Raw genomic sequence first — 16,404 nt, 5'->3', positions numbered from 1 at the left:
TCCAGCGTGACACTGCAGATATTCATGTACAACATCAGACATCATGTTAAGTGGTATCATACTAAAGTTTTTCAAGATAGGGCTTTGCTGGGAGAATGCTTTTCTGTGCGTTTGTTCTTACTGATGATGAGTGCTGGAGGTTATACTGTGGTTCTTCTGGTTTCCAGTAAAGATTTAAAAAGTGGAGAGCTAAGTAAAGAGAGAATGACAAACTGACAGCTTGATGATTTTTTTTGGTATTCTGAATATTGTACACGATAAGGTCAAACCTCAGTGAAAAGCAAAACAATATAAACAACATAAGTTTCTAACTTTGGATTATTAACATTATTTGTCGCCCATACTTACTCAAACAGCTACAGTAACTGAATCTTTGCCTAATTCTGTGTGTCATGCACATGCTTTCTGTGCCACCCTTGGTGTATGTATACCAAGTGACAATAAGACAATTTTTGTATTATACTCACACACAAACAATGTCTAGCAATGTCTTCCAGCCCCTGCAGGGCATCATAGTACAATTTTCTTTAGCAGAACCGAAGAACCTCACCTTGATTTTACTTTAGTATCGATTAGCATGCAAGGTAGCTGTGGTACTGAGTTAATAGGAAGTACATGTTTCTAATTTATTTTATATTATATTTAAATTTGTTTCATTAATTTGCAGACCTTCTCTTTTGTTTGCTTTCCTCACTTCTCTAAATTGTGTCATTTTGTGTGTGATAAAGTTGTAAATCTAATCATTGTCTTCTAAACATTAATGGCGCTAACTGCCTTATTACACTGGCATTACTGTATGTTGCTTCCCTACCCCTCATGCTTATCGGGTTGTAACAGGTGCCTGCATGTCCGACATTTACTTGACCAAAGACCTTTGTTTTGCTTTAAACTGCTGCTCTCTGAAGTTTGTCAGAGTTGTGGATGCATGCATGCTCATCTGCATCTTTTGTAGATGCTTTAACTTTTTTATTCAGGGGGTGTCATTGACGGTAAGCTAGTGATCCAAGCTCCACAGGTACCTTTGACTTTTTGGCAGCTGGACTGGCTGCACTTTCTTTCTTCCTTCCTCTTATCAGGCATCTTAACATTTTTTTATTTCACTAGAATGGGTCAGCGTGCAGAAGTGACCAGAGGTGGAGACTGGACACTCACTGTAGCCTCCACTGCCAATACTTGCCACACATTACCTGATCGATGATTGAGAAAAGTGGGTTTTATCAACGATTGGATGAGACTGTGTCTGCAGCCACTCATTAAACCTGACTGAGTATCTGACTGAGAGCCTGAGGACACGCTGTGGTAGCGACTTGCCAATTACAAGGTAGCCATGCCCTAAAACAAACCTATTATATATCGTCTATTTTACTCTAAATGGGACAATAACTAACTAAATAACATGAAACTAGAGAATATGACCATAAACTCATTAATAAAATGTTTTACAGTTCAAGTAATAAATCACATGAGAAAAAGGATCATTTTCTTTCAAGGTTACATCAATTTGACTTCTTTTTGAAACCAGTGGAGTCGCCCCCTGCTGGGGTCCTATTACAAAGAATGCAGATTTAAGGCACTTCCGCGTTGAGTCCACTTTTCTGACCCACAAACTCCGTCCACGTTTTATACAGTCAATGGGGTGTGTGTGTGTGCTGTAGAGTTCGAAAAAGTATAATGAGGAAGAACAAAAAACTGAAATAAACTATAACCCTGTCAGTTTTTAACAACGTTTAACAATATTGTGAGAAATCTCTTTGCTTGTGGTGTTGTATTTAATGGTTAACGATTAGAATATGGCAGGAAATTAGTTCTGTTCGACTGCATTGCACATGACATCTTAATAAAGCCTTCAATTTTGGCTGAACTGGCATCAAGACAAGGCTGCCAGTAAAAATCTTACAACCATAATGAATCATATTCCCAGTAGTACGCTGAATTTTATGATCTAGTGGACTCTGCTGCATTTAAAAACAGAATTAACCAGATTTCACACTGATGTGATGATGATATTAATATCAATTTGTTTCTTTAATATTTGGAATTTTGTTGGTACCTGGGCAACATGGCTGAAACATGCCGATATGTGCGTGTATATGGGATACCATCCGACTTCCAGCTGCCCCAGAACCCATACCACCCCCTGCAGCCCTGCTGGCACCCTCCTCCAATCCTGTTCCAGAGTTTTTATCATCAAGGCTAATTTCTGCCTGTAATCTGATTAGGGCTCTGAGCTGCTTTAGCACCCTGCTGTGCTGTCTCTCTCTCTCTTTCAGCTGCCTTGCGTGCACATACACACACACTGACATGTACACCAACACACACACACACACACACTGTATGACAGCCAGTCTGTGTTGGCTGTAGCTTGCAGTCAGTCTGCTGTGTGCTCATCCATGTGTGTGTGTGGTCGCGTTGCCACCTCCATCCCTGCCTGTCCGCTTGCCGGTAGCAGCCCTCGCCTCCACCGCTGCCACTCTTGCTGTCCACCACCGCTGTGACCGGAGGGGAGTCATAGCAACGGGGCATCCTTCTGTTCTTCTTCTTAAACATGTTTCGAAACCCATGGATCTCTAGTTACCATGTGGACCATGTGGAGCCCTGTAGCCAAGGTAAGGCCTTTGAAAGGGGAGGGCTCGGACAGGCTATAGGATGACTTTCTTAACCCACCTTAACTCTATAGCTTGCGAGGGGGATTCGGCTAATGCCATTTAGCTCTTTACTGAGACAAACTTGGTGGCTGTCACTGATACTGTAGATAGAAAAGTCTGGCTTGATGGAACGGACTAAGAGGCGTAGAAGTTACCTGGTTATCTCCTTTGTTTGGTTGGATCAGATGAATCAGGGATTCATGATGTGTGTAAGAGCTACTCATCTCTGTCTAATGCGTTTAAGGATTTTGGGATATTATGAATAGGAACAGAGGGTTTATCTTTTACCATTAGCACGATTGTTAGCATCATCAGTTTTGAAGGAATGGCGAGTAAGTTTGAGTACTAAAAGATAATTTTTACTGCTGTATATTCAACAGGTGAACGCTGTTTTTTCCTTCCTTTGGTAATGCACTCTATCATTGCCTGCTGAGATGGAACCTCTTCATGTTGAACCAGCAGACTTTCCAAACAGATTGTGTGCAAGCGAAGGCCCATTTCACTCAGGGAGTCTATTTTGCACCTCTGAATATTTATAGAAAACCCTCTCCTCACCACGCTCACTTTGGGACCGTCAGCAGCCTAAGCTGCTCTCTGGCACTGCCATCCTTGAGCCTTGTGCTGCTTGTTTTGTTGACAACCTGCAGGCATTTCCAAGGATGACTGACTTGTGTGCAAGGGGCTTTCCAGACAGATAAACTGATACATGTACACACACCTACGCAAGATTCCCACAGGCGTCCAAGATCTTCAGTGTTTGTGGATTTGTGATGAAGTCATGCTTTAGAGGTTATGACATTTATGGGTTTGGAGAATGAAAATAGCGCGCCGAAGTTGCTACAGCCATTCTTCATCTCTTCAGTGCTTTACATCCCAAGCAAAAACCTGTGCTTGAGGGAGCTGTCACAATTGCATTTACAGGAAAATAATCATAAAATGAAGATTTCCAGGAAAGATTTCTGGTCATGCTTATGTCTAATTCTGACTTGTGTTTTGCTTTAGATTAAAACATGTCACTTTTGAGTGCTTGAATTTCACTGATGCACTTCACAAAAAACACTGAGAATCTCTTTAATACGCTATGGAGGCATCTGCCTCTACCACCACACCTTTCACTTCCTTACTTTCTGTCCTGCCAAACATTCCTTGCTGTATTGCCACACTGTCTTTGGAGGCCAAAATAAGCTGGAGGTGTTCTCGAGGCGTCTGGAGCAGTCACACGATCTGTCTCCTATACTGGGCTACAACTTTACAACAGGCTGCTGTTGCTGTGACGTGAGAGCGAGAGGGTCAGCTATCAGTTGGGAACTGGATGTGAACTTTCTGAGTAACTGTCTTTGACAAGTGACTCATGAGGCTGGAACTGGAACAGCAGATTGTTGGTGTTTACTCTGAGAGAACAAAAAGTGACTTTTCAGTTTTCAGTTGCATATATACCAGTTTTTTCTTACAGTGGCAATGCTTTCAATGGGTTACAAAAGATTTTTTGAAACATGTTCCAAGTATGACTTCTTATCCTTGAATGAGATTTGTGATGGCTGAAGTTTGTTGTGGTCTGTGAAACACCTGCTGCTTTGTGGATACTATGCAGTGTCATAAGAGTATAGACATTATTCATGGGAAGCCTGAGTAGAAAAATCAAACCAGCAACCCTTTAGTGGCTTCCTGACCATGTCAAATCAAACTAGAGAAACGTAAAGGGTTGAATCAGTGAGGACATGGTTCTTAAAAAAAGACAATGAAATGAGATTCAAGAAGTCCAGTTCGGGTTGACATCCGTGAGTTTTAAAGCTCACCTGACACCAAAACACTGGTTTCTGATTCTAGCTTCTTCAATTTGAATATTTGCAGATTTTTTTTTTACCCCTTTATAGCTAGAAACTGAATTTCTTTTGGTTGTGGACAAAACAAGAGATTTGAGGACGTCATCGTTGGCCTAAGCAGTTTTTTCACCATTTTATAGCCCTAACAACTTATTGATTACTCAAGAAAATAAGCGACAGATTAATCGACAATGAAAATAATGATTAGTTGCAGCCCCAATGTGGGATTGCATTCCGTTATGGTGTAGCAAAAATTTAGCCAGTTTTGTTTTTGCTGGAGAAAGGGTCTGGATAAAATTAAGGGACCATGTTTTGTTTTTTTTACTCTTCCCATCTATCATACCCTTGTGAATTTTGTCTTAACAGCTTTACTATAATCAGCTGTTTCCATAGCAGTTAGCTTTTTTTTTTCTTTTTTTTTTTTTTACAGTACAGCAGTGTCAACACAGACACACTGACTATTGAACTGAAAGGTGGAGAAGGTGAAGTGCAATTTCCTTTTTATTGAAATTTTCTCTTGTGTCTGTTTTAGGAATTAGCTCTAAAGCTCCCACCAAACTCTCCAGCTCAACCTCGTTGCCAACAGACACCTTAAGGTGAGTTTTTCTGTTTACAGTCACCACACTTGAATGATTAAAGGGCAAAAACTGGAGCTACAGAAATGACTTGTTCTATTCTCTAAGAGCATTTATAACTATCTCATTTGTGTTCAGTCATCAAGTTAGGGATATGTAAGGATATAGGTTTACAACAGTCGAGTGCATTAGCTTATCATGTGCAGTAAGCATTAAAAGCTGGAGATGCCTGGAACAGCTTATCCTAAGACACTTTTTTGTTCACATGGCATTAGAGCAATAATACCCCCTTCAGGGGCACTTTGCACAAAGCCCCCTTTTTGCATTAGTTTAAAGTGTTTCTGCTGGTGGTTAAGCATTAGAGCTTTAGCATAGTAAGCAAATTACCTTCATTCCTACAGTAAATGTAAGTCAAAATTCACCAATGTAACAGGTATCCAGACCAAAAAAATAAAGATTAGATTGTGAAAATCTGACATTTTAAAGTATAAAAGTAACATGATCAGCAGCTCCTCTGTATTGTCTCCTAATTTGTTTTTTACATGCAGAGGTCTACTCTGAGCTATGAGATGTGGTGGACAGTGTTGTCTGGAAAGATATTAGAAAAATATGTTAAAATAAAAAATACTGATGGTTGACTCTGCCCTAAACTGTTCCAAGAGCTTTTTATGTGCGCCTAATTAATCTTCAAAGAATTGAGGATAAAAGAAAAAATCTAAATTGACAGCTATTTCAACAATAACAAATTAAAGAGGAAAGAGAAGAGAGAAGGTGAGTTTATTTATCCTAGCTTGTGTGATGTGTTGATTGTGACATATAAAGGCATTAAGAAGACGACCTTGATTGTCTGTTTCCATTTGGAGGAGAGTCAAGACTTGATGACCTAGTTCTTAAGCTGGATCCTGTTGGAAGTGACTCCAGCTGAGTTTCACCTTTACCTGCCATCACCTCTTTAAGTCAAGGCAATTGAGCGCTGTAAGGACAGCTGAATTAGGAAACTAGGCACAATTTATTGTCCATGTTTTGGGTAATCTGAATGAGTTGAAGAACACTATTACACTACACTACCATTCCACCAGCCATTCTGACCAACTGCTTTAATCAAATATTTTGTATTTATTAGGAATTCAGGTTTGTGACTCTGTCTTCTCATTCAGTTTTCAGAGTGACTTCTCCTTAAGTGGCAAGACCACCTTGGTCAAGAGTGTTTCAGACACAGATGCCAAACTTCTGTCTGCCCTTCCCAAAGGTGTGCATTGGTTCCAAACACACATAATAAGTCAGAATATAACACATAGGTTGTTAGTTATGACATTTGTTCTAAATGTATATTTTCTGTTCTAATATTCAGTGTCAGAGTTGAAGAAATACTTTGAGGGAGCTGTCACAAAGGATTTGGGAATGAACAGGTATCTTCAGGACTCTCTATACTATATTTTCACATAAACATGCCTAAATGTTTACATAAAGACTAACTTGATTTAATAGATGCTCACCATATGCTCTGCCTTCTGTCTCTGACAGAAAGGAGAGGATAGCCCGGCGTCTGGAGGGGATTGAAAGTGATGCTCCACCTGCGCTGGTGCCCGGTGGTTTGGTAGCCAACAGAATGCTGGAGGAGGATCCTCCGCGGTACACCCGCGCCTCTGATCCCTGTGAGCCTTGTGTGATGGGTAAGCATGGCATGATGCACCGCAAAGATATATCATGCTGCCTTTCATGGGCTTAAATTGACATTGACAACCATATTTGAAAAAGAGCTGCCATTCAGTATTTAATATAAATTACGGTTGTTGCATGTTGCATGACATGAGGCATCTATTTAAACTAAATAGATACTAAATAACTATTGTACAGCAAGTCCAGTATACAATTCATGAGCTTTCAGTTGTACCTGTGACTTGGACGTTGGCATGAATAGTATTTAGAAGTCACAAACTGGTTTTACAATAAGCTCTGTGTGACATGAATGCAGCATAATTCTTGCTTCTCAAGGAATATTGCTGATAAGTAATTAAGTATTTCCACTATTCACCACAGTGAGGCGCTACAGTCGAGAGGAGCTGGAGGCACCCCAGAAGCAGGTGTCATCTCACGACAGATCCCCGCAGGTCAAAAGCAGCATTGGCAGCAGTCGTCCAGAGCCAGTGGTGGTGTATGTTGACCCAGTAACGTTATCCACCGCCTCTACGCCCACATCTGGCCCCACAGACACCACCAGCCTCAGCTCCAAGGCTGAACGCATCGCCCGCTACAAAGCCGAGCGTCGGCGCCAGCTGTCAGAGCGCTATGGCATCCTCCTTGATCAGGAGGCGGACATCGATTACACACCACGCTACCGTTCGCGGCGTGATACAGACATCTCTGACCGACACATGGCTGCCAGGCGAGACAGAGACAGTCAGCAAGCTGAGGAACCAGGAAGGGGGGCCAGGGTGCCATACCGCTCTGGTGTGGGCAGAGTTTATATGAGGACTCACCCCGACCCTGCTGCTGTTTCCACTTCCAGCCCCGCCCACTCAAACCAAGCCCCCACTCAAGAAAGGCCGAGAGGATTCTCGGAGCAGGAAAGGGTGATGAACATGGAGAACTACCGGCGTGGTGGGGCTCAAGAGCGCTCAATCACATCTAGAACCAGAACTCAAGAGCAGCATCCATCCCAGTCCCAACAACAGCAGCAGCAGCAGCACCACCACCAGGACGACACCCACCAGGAGCCAAGCCCCGCCTCCACCAGGGATTACAGCATCGCAGCGGTGCCCAGCTCCCCTCGCACCGCCCGCCGGGCCTCACTGCCCTCCACACGCTACGGCATCTCACCTGGGGATTTATTCATCGAGCAGCAGGCCCAGAGCATCCTCAACAGGCAGGGGTGAGTTTATAAAAGCCCACAGAAAATACATGAAAACTGCAAGACAAGACTCAAGACAAGATATAGTGGATAGCTCTTACTGAAGACCTGATTGTACTAAAATAATACAACAAATTCAAATTCAACCTGTATTGCAGAAGTTTTTGATATAAATGAGCGTCCGTTACATTCAAGCCATTGCCAAATGAGTTTAAACAATGCTGATTTAGCCTGTCGCCACTAGATATATCTCTCTGTATTTTGCAATATGTATAGCTTTTAAATCTGAAGTCTGTGGTGACTTTCCCGCACTTATACACAGATAGTAATGCATTTTATGTAAGCCAGCAACTATTGGTTTGCCAGAGCTGAAGGGGGGAGGAACCATAGCGAGCAAATACGAATATGGTGGAGCCTATGGCGTCATCAGCTCGACAGTGTTTGTGTAATTGCTCTCACTGCCAGAGGGGGAGACAAAAGTTCTGCACTGCAAGTCTAACTTGCATACCTGATAAAAATACACCTTTGAAGTTTTTAATGTGTATTCCCAGACATGTCTATGTCAGCACACTGAAAAAGACTCCTGTTCATACTCTATGGAGATACTTTAGTCATTTGAGCATTACAAAAGGTCTTAAACCATGTAGATCATTATTATAAGCAATTAAATTCCTCACTGGGTAGTTCTATCTGCTCACAAAAAGTCTGATGTTGTGTTTACAATGTACGTTAGACTATATGTAGTCCAAGAGAGTTAAAAAAAACCCTGTTTTTTTGAAAATATATACACCATCTCCTTAAAACTTCAGGAGCATTCTACACATGTTTTTGATCATTACAACATTTATGAAAATTATTTATAGCAATACTGTAAACTGAATTTGGTTTCTGCAGAAGTAAGGAAAAATCTCATGAAGTTGTTAGTTTGGACTGCCTTGTCTTTGCTGCAGAGCTAGCTAGCCTGCTGCACCACGCCAGTATTAGGATCTTTCTAGACTGTGGGTCCAGCTCTGTTACGCTTGCCTTGCTCCAGTTTCGCATAGAAACGCTCTGGGGAGCTCATCAAGGAAAGGTTGTAGGGCATCAGGGTAAATTGCAGAGTTGGATTTTGGAGGGGATATGATTTCCGTGCTTGCCCAAGAGGTAACACTGATTCACCAGCAGCTTGGTTCATTAGCAAAGAGTTTATATCACAATCTATTATAAACTTGAATATGCTACCACCAAAGGAATGATAATTGTAAATGTTTGTCAAGTAAAGAATCAGATAGATTTTGACTTGATGACATTGAAGCAGAGATAATTTACACAATGTTCTGTGTCCGTAGACCTGTGAATAATAAAAAAGTGACACTAGCAAAAAAGATTTTTGCAAGCATTGAAAATAGCTACACTTTAATGACAAATCTTTAATGAACATCTGCCCAACACATACACAGCACAGCACATTTTAAACTGATCCTCAAACTGCTCAACATCTGCAACATATTTTATTCCTGATTATGGTTCAGCTGATCGGTGCAGCTCACTTTGCTCTGATCTTTAAAAGAATGATCAGAAGTTTCCCTCAGGGTTTGACACTGTCACCGCATCATCCTGTAGCCTGGCCGCCCTGTCAAAGAGCGACTGGTCTCTCAACACAGACTCAGAGAGTGACACTCAGACAGACTGCAGCTGGCCTTCAAGGTACTGTCTGCTCAGAATGCCATCAGTGTGAAGCCCTCACAATGCCCTGTAGTCCACCGGGTACATGTGTTAAAGCTGGCAGCTTGCTCTTTATATTCAAGGAAATGTTGATTCATTCTACAATATTTTCATGTAATAACTGGGAACCATGCAGGAATTTTATTTTTCTTGCATTTATTCCTCTTACACACGATATTCAAAATTATGAAAGATGCTTTAAAAGTCTTCAGAGCATTTTTATAGGTCTTACAAAGTTGTAAACATATTGAAATCTGCAGACATCCTGCAATAATACTGCTGGGAACACCTTTTTTTTAAAATAGGAAAGTTACCAGATATTAAGCCAGCACATTAAAAACACGTCCTCGGTGGACATGGAGCTAATTCGTTCCAGTAGAAATACTTTATAATAGTACAAAATCATACCTCATTCAGTAATACTTTTCTTAATAACTGGTGTCGTGATCTCCTGTTTAACAAGTGTTTCAACTGACAAACTTTCATCCCTAACTTAGTCTTTCAACTTAACTTTATTCCTCAAAAGACTTACTGAATACATGCACTAATTTTCATATTTTTTCTGAAGAAGTTTTTTTGTGATTACGACTTTCGAATATGCTCATTATACTATAATCTTATCAAACCATCTCTGCCAAAAAAGCAAACTAAGGCCCAGCCTGAGTGTAATCAGATAAGTTCCTTCCTTAAACTCTTGTTTCATTATATATTAGGCCTCAGACACTAATTGCCCTTTGTGTTCTCTTAAAACATGGTATTATCTATGATTTATTGAGCCAAAATCTCACAAAACAGTCTCTGTTAATATTTTGCCCTTGAAAGACCAAGAGCAGTTCCGGGAAACAGGGGTACTTGACCCAGTTCGTGTCACAACTCTTCAATCTCACACTATAAACATCCCACAACTCTTTAAAACTTAACATTTTATTATCAGCACAATACCATCCCCTCCATCTACATCCTTGTAAAATTAGTGTGGCTGTGTGTGGTCTGGGTTTCATGAGCAGCTGAGTGGTGGTAGTGAACCAGAGTTGATGGAGTGACAACATTAGTCAGCTTGATTCCCTGACCCAGAAGTCACTAAGTCGCAGACTGACTCAGCACTTGTCAGCTGAGGCTGTACTAACATCCCCCCTCCTCAGATTTTGGCCTGTTAACCCCTATGAAATTACATCTGAGTCTTGCTCCCTGTGACGTTGACAGTGTCATAGGATCAGCCATGCATTTCTCCTAAGATCTTGCATCTATGTTTTGATGTGGTTTCATGCTGAAAGGATTCTAGGGAGAAACAGATTAACAGAAGTCTTTGATTTTATCTGAGTGATCCTGGAGGGTTATCCATTCAGGTTTCAGGTCCTTGGGTATTCATGTATTTCTGGAGCGGACTGTGGCCCAGATTCATAGACATAGCTGGCTTGCTGATAGCCTGTGGAAGGATGAAGGCCCATAGTCAGCTTTTGGGCTTTATCAACAGGTGAAATTCATAGAGGTATGGCCAGCTTGGTCAGATAAGATTGTTACTAGAGCTACTAAGCTTGATTGATAAACAATGGCATGTCTTTAATACTGCATTTGCAAAAATAAGTGATACAGTTTTTCTAAAGAAAGAAAAAACAACTCGCTCCTTTTCTGTCCACTTGTTTGTGACTCAAAAAGGACATTCTGATCACTTTTTAGGAAGTATAAAAGTCCAGTTGTTGCCACTGGCAGAGACTGCCTTTGTGGCCTTATCAGCTGCTTATGCTGGCTAGTATTAGTGTGTAACCATGTACTGTAGCACGAGCACTGTGTAAGTCCTTCATGCCATGTCAGATAAAGTAGAGGCCCATCAATTATGTCTGGCTTAGTGGTCTTGAATGAGATTAGAGCAACCTTTGGCTACCAGGGGTCAGAAGGTTGTAGATGAAAATAGTTTGGCTTACTTTTTTGGCACGCAGACATGAGAGAGAGAGAGAGAGAGAGAGAGAGAGAGAGAGAGAGAGAGAGTTGTGTGAAATAAGACTCAAATTTAAACCCAGAACATGCTGCTACTTGACCTTGTTGCAATTCTAGAGCAGGATTTGGGAGCTCAAGGTGGACCCATGATAGTCTCATGTCATAAACCATTGTGCAATATGTTTCACAATGTGCACTTGGGGCATGATTTGCGATATGCCAGAATAAAATTTGAATAGAACTGAATTAAATTTGTGCAAAATTGAAATTAAGTAATTTTAGTTTTGAACTTAAGATGTTAGGTTTGTCTGCCATACTGGTTTAAGTAGGCGATCATTTTTTACAGTATACACCACTCAACTCTTCTTGTCGGAGAGTAAAATTGTGGCTGGTTTATTTTATCATTTACCAGCTTTTGTGGCCCATGGAGAAAGAAAAGCTTGGTATATGCCCCTTTTTATCACATCTTGATTGAGTTGAGTTTGGAGCTTAGAGAGTGCCTGAGCTTTTTAATTGAACTGGAATCACAGTGTCCCTTTATCCATTCCTTTCCCCAAGAATCAGAGTAAAGGAACGATTGTCCAGGGATGAAACTGTCCAGAGGCCTCCTGACTGGAGTCCAGACAGACACCAGGCTAACAGACACCGTACGCAGGGGAACACTGCTCAGTATACGCCACAGCAATCAGAACCCAGCCAGCAAAGGACTGTTCCCCAGCCTCAGCCCAGCCCAGGTCACCATCCTGCCCAAGGTCAAACAGCCCAGCCTCCCTCTGCTCCTGAGTACCAGTACTCTGGCCCTGCTGTGGAATCTCAGCCCTATTTAGCCATCCCTGCCCCAGTTGCCACTGCCAAACTTCCTGGACCTCCTGAGGTACAACCACGCAGGAGAGTGAGTGCCGACCAAATCTATGCCTCCCACAGGGAGGCAAGATTGGAGGCCAGGCAGGCCCTAAAAGAAGAGCCCCAGACAGAGGGCCTGCTTAAGAGCAGGAAAGCTGTTTTGCCCTCAGAGATCCGCCGGAGAGAAAGGAGTGTGGATGATATTCATAGGGGCCGGCATGAAGACATGGACTGGCAGAGCTACAGCCCAGAATGGAGGAGGAGGGGTCGAGGTGAGGAAGACTGGGATCGAGAGAGACCAAGGGAGAGGGGAAGGGAGAGAAATGTTGAGAGGATCAGAGAAAGAAGGAGAGAGCATCTCTCTAGCCATGACAGCCATGAGGAGAGAGTATTTAGATCTTTGCAGCCTCCCCATACTTCTGTTAACATGCAGCCCAGACAGCATCAGCCCTCTGAAGCTGTGTACCATCAAGAGCCCCAAATTCTGCAGCAAGAGCCTCCAAGGCAACAACAGTATGAACCCATAAAGAGTCAACATGATGCTCAAATCCAACAGCAAGATCCTCAAAGGCACCATCCAAATGACCACTCAAGACAGCCACAAGAGCCTCTCAGACCACAACAGTCTCAAAGACAGCAGGAGTATGAACCCCAAAGGCAAGCGCTTCCAAGTCAGCAGCAAGCCTCCCAGAGAAAACAACAAGAGCCCCAACAAGAGGAAGACTTTGAGTCTCAGAGACAGCAGCAGGTACACGATCCATTAGCGCCCCAGAGGTTTGACTCAGCCGTCTACCTCCACAAGGGCTCCTCTTTGCCTCAAGCAAAACAGAGAAGCATGGAGATAAGCGGAGGGCCCAAACCCAAGATACGAACCCGCTCCAAGTCAGATATAGGTCTCAGCCAGCATTCTGCCATGTATCGCATGGAGAGGGCAGCAGCCAGCAGAGAGACACTGAGGGCCGCTCCTCCATCAGGGGTGGCTAATGGGGAGATGGGCACCCTGGACACCAGGGTGTCAGTAGCACAGCTACGACACTCATATCTGGAAAATGCCAACCGGAAACCTGAGCTGTAGGTCCACTGGCATGGGCTCTATGTTGCATTGCTAAATAACTGTCTCACTCTGTGTTAGTAAGCTGTTGCAAATAAATAATCCAATCATCCAAGAAAATAATACTGATAGAAAGTAATTCTGTGGCATGAAATGTGGTGAGTCATAGTGCTATGGTATCTACTATTATTGTGTTTATTGAAGAGCTTAACTTACTTGTGCAAGTTAGAATCAGTTCTTGCAAGTTACCCTTTGGAATTTGTCTGCTGCTGCATGATAACATTGAGTAATGGCTCTTCACTGTTGGGTTGCAGTTATGCTCAGAGTGTGTGCCAATATCAGTGTGTTCTTCTAACTTGAGTGCAGTTTCTGGTAAACTGGTAATCTACTAAAACAACATCAAAACCAGCCAACATAATAGTTTTCTTACTTCTATTTTTCCTCTTTGTTGTCCTCGTCAATCTTTCTAAATCTATACAACACAAAAAGTGAGACTACTAAAGTAGATATGTCAGCAATGGAGGTAGATCCGGCTACCAGCAGTGATCGGGACAGGAGTGCCCGGAGGCCTCGTCGCTACATCACTCCAGGAGACAGTCGCATGTCGGAGAGGTTTAGGACTCAGCCCATCACCTCTGCAGAGCGGCTGGAGTCAGATAGGTACAGGGGGGGGCTTTCTGTATTGATCTGCAGGAGCTCTTCAGAATCATTTTATTTACAAAGAATAGTACAGTAAATTGGATGTCAGAGCATGGTTCGAAGTTGGCATTCAGATAATGATAATGTCCAGTGGATTTGTTAAATTGAAAAATATCGTCTAAATGCAGATGCTTGATGTGTTTTTTGCAGGTCTCGTCTGAGTCCATCACAGTTACAGGAGCCTGAAGGTAAATTCAGTTTGTTCCATTTTTGCACAATATCTAAGTAAAATTATTTGATTTATTTTAATTACATTTTAGTAATTTCCAGAAGTTTAAATACAGGTAATACCATGTAACACAAATCTTTTTTCATTAGATGAAGAAAAATTGGATGACAGAGCCAAGATGAGTGTGGCTGCCAAGAGGTCTCTCTTCAGGGTACACTTTCTATTTTATGTACACTTTAATCATACGGACATATGATTACTACTGTGTACTTTTTAAATTATTGTATAATTGGCCAATATTGGCCTATCACAGATACTGTATATCAGTATCATAGTGAAAACTTTCTGTTTTAGAGATCATAACGCAGAAAAAGATGCTTTGGTTACTTGAAATAGTTAAATTCCCAGTGAAGTTCACTGTTTCAGTGCACTGATGTAATTTTAAACAATATAGTTTGTTGATAAACTGTTAATTATCTTGCCTCTTTTACATATCTTTGTCACAAGTGTTTGAGTGATCATCTGCAAAAAATGTGTGCATATAGGCCAATATATCGGAATGTTTTACTCGCTATTTTTTGTATAAACAAATCAAGTATTGGTCAGGCTCAAATTTTTTTGAATGAATAATGTTTTAAACCCATTACCTCAGAACCAAAGGCTGGATCTTTGTTATAGGTGTCCGTGGACATTCCACTAGATATTTTTGTCTTTCAAATCAAATTGCTAATATTTTGGTGACATATTCTTCCAGGAGCTGGAAAGGACATCAGATGTTCCTAAACCGCGCTCTAGAAACGCTGCGGTAGAAAGACGTCTAAGAAGAGTTCAGGATCGCTCACACACACAGCCCGTCACCAACAGGGAGGTGGTCAACGCGTCAAGGTAGAGCTGCGATTTTGCTTGTGTAGCTGTATTTTACATCATAGAGTTTGATGAGAATACACTATTGGCCTGTCTTTTTCTTTGTTTCCCTTTCCTCCTCTTTATTTTTATTCTTTTGCCTGTTCCCCCTCTATCCTTTCCTTCTATCTCCCCTTTGCTTCATCTTCACACACCTCTGTCAACTTCCATGTATTTCTTGTTAACTTGTGTCCTCTCCTCCTTGGTGATTTCTTTGCCTTGCATTATCTGTATTTCACATGATTTTTTACATCAATATTCCCTTTTCTCCACTTCTAAGTGATCCTACTACATCATCACAAACTCTGGGCATCTACACTAATGTAACTAGTGACCCCAGCCCCATTGTAGTCAGCACCAGCATCAGGTACAGCTCAGCCTGTCTGCTAACTTACATGTGCTTTGCATCTGCATGTGTGTTAATAATGCTCATTGTACTCCTGTAGTATATATGTGGTTGTGGTTATATATTTAACCCATTGAATGACTTTATCACATGAAAACCATCCAAGTTAAATGATTTTCAAGATGTCACTTCAATGGAATCTTTATGGTAAATAGACCTCAGTGGGTTTAGAAATAACTATGGAGATATTTAACTCTCCATCTCCCTCTCCTGGTTGCAGAGCTGTCCTGGTCCTCCAGCTCATCTTACCTTGTTATTTCTGCCCCCTCATGTGCTGCTTCTTAGCTGTGTGCACCATATAGGGGAAGGAAGTCAGCGTTTACACAATAACTCATTCATTACGTTCCATGTCCAGTTTCCAAGCATTCCCTCTTGCAGTGTTCCTCACATGCAGGTCACAAATGTCAGTTACATATCTCATGGAAAGGTCAGAGGTTGAGCCAGTTAAAGCCCTCTGCATGTCTGAGTTCACGTGTCCTGCAGTCTGTTTACCGACCGTGGTTTAACTTAGCACACTGCTGAGAGATCGCCACATCCCCTTCAAACATCCGAGTGCATTATATGATTATCTGGCATATGTGTGCTGATCTACTTATGTCTCTGTTGCTGTGTCTATAATCTGACACAGTTGTCACAGTTGTTTACCTGCTTGCTGGTATTTACATGCATTTTCAGCTCTTTGAGATTAAGCAGAGGAGGACAATAACTTGTGATACCTTAAGACTGCATGTATAATACATTTTCCTTATGAAAAGTTAGGTGTTTTGTTTGAGGAGAGGCAGGTTACAGTTATTTCATTT

At 41.8% G+C, this 16,404-nt stretch overlaps 1 protein-coding gene across 1 annotated transcript in view; it reads left to right on the top strand.

Moving 5' to 3' along the window:
• Nucleotides 1-2,545: 2,545 nt before the first annotated feature.
• Nucleotides 2,546-16,404, top strand: part of svilb (supervillin b) — a 43,106-nt gene continuing 29,247 nt past the window's right edge. The window contains exons 1-13 of the mRNA XM_073491328.1: nt 2,546-2,606; nt 5,016-5,064; nt 6,201-6,292; nt 6,395-6,452; nt 6,568-6,716; nt 7,084-7,915; nt 9,497-9,580; nt 12,092-13,447; nt 13,917-14,087; nt 14,277-14,314; nt 14,445-14,506; nt 15,050-15,180; nt 15,479-15,565. Coding sequence (XP_073347429.1) covers nt 2,546-2,606; nt 5,016-5,064; nt 6,201-6,292; nt 6,395-6,452; nt 6,568-6,716; nt 7,084-7,915; nt 9,497-9,580; nt 12,092-13,447; nt 13,917-14,087; nt 14,277-14,314; nt 14,445-14,506; nt 15,050-15,180; nt 15,479-15,565 — 3,170 coding nt within the window. The remainder of the gene's footprint in view (nt 2,607-5,015; nt 5,065-6,200; nt 6,293-6,394; nt 6,453-6,567; nt 6,717-7,083; nt 7,916-9,496; nt 9,581-12,091; nt 13,448-13,916; nt 14,088-14,276; nt 14,315-14,444; nt 14,507-15,049; nt 15,181-15,478; nt 15,566-16,404) is intronic.

Source organism: Pagrus major, chromosome 21, assembly GCF_040436345.1.
Source record: "Pagrus major chromosome 21, Pma_NU_1.0".
In the NCBI taxonomy this organism is placed as follows: Eukaryota; Metazoa; Chordata; class Actinopteri; order Spariformes; family Sparidae; genus Pagrus; species Pagrus major.
The sequence above is the reverse complement of the archived record's forward strand: the minus strand, read 5'-3'. Positions and strand labels throughout refer to the sequence as shown.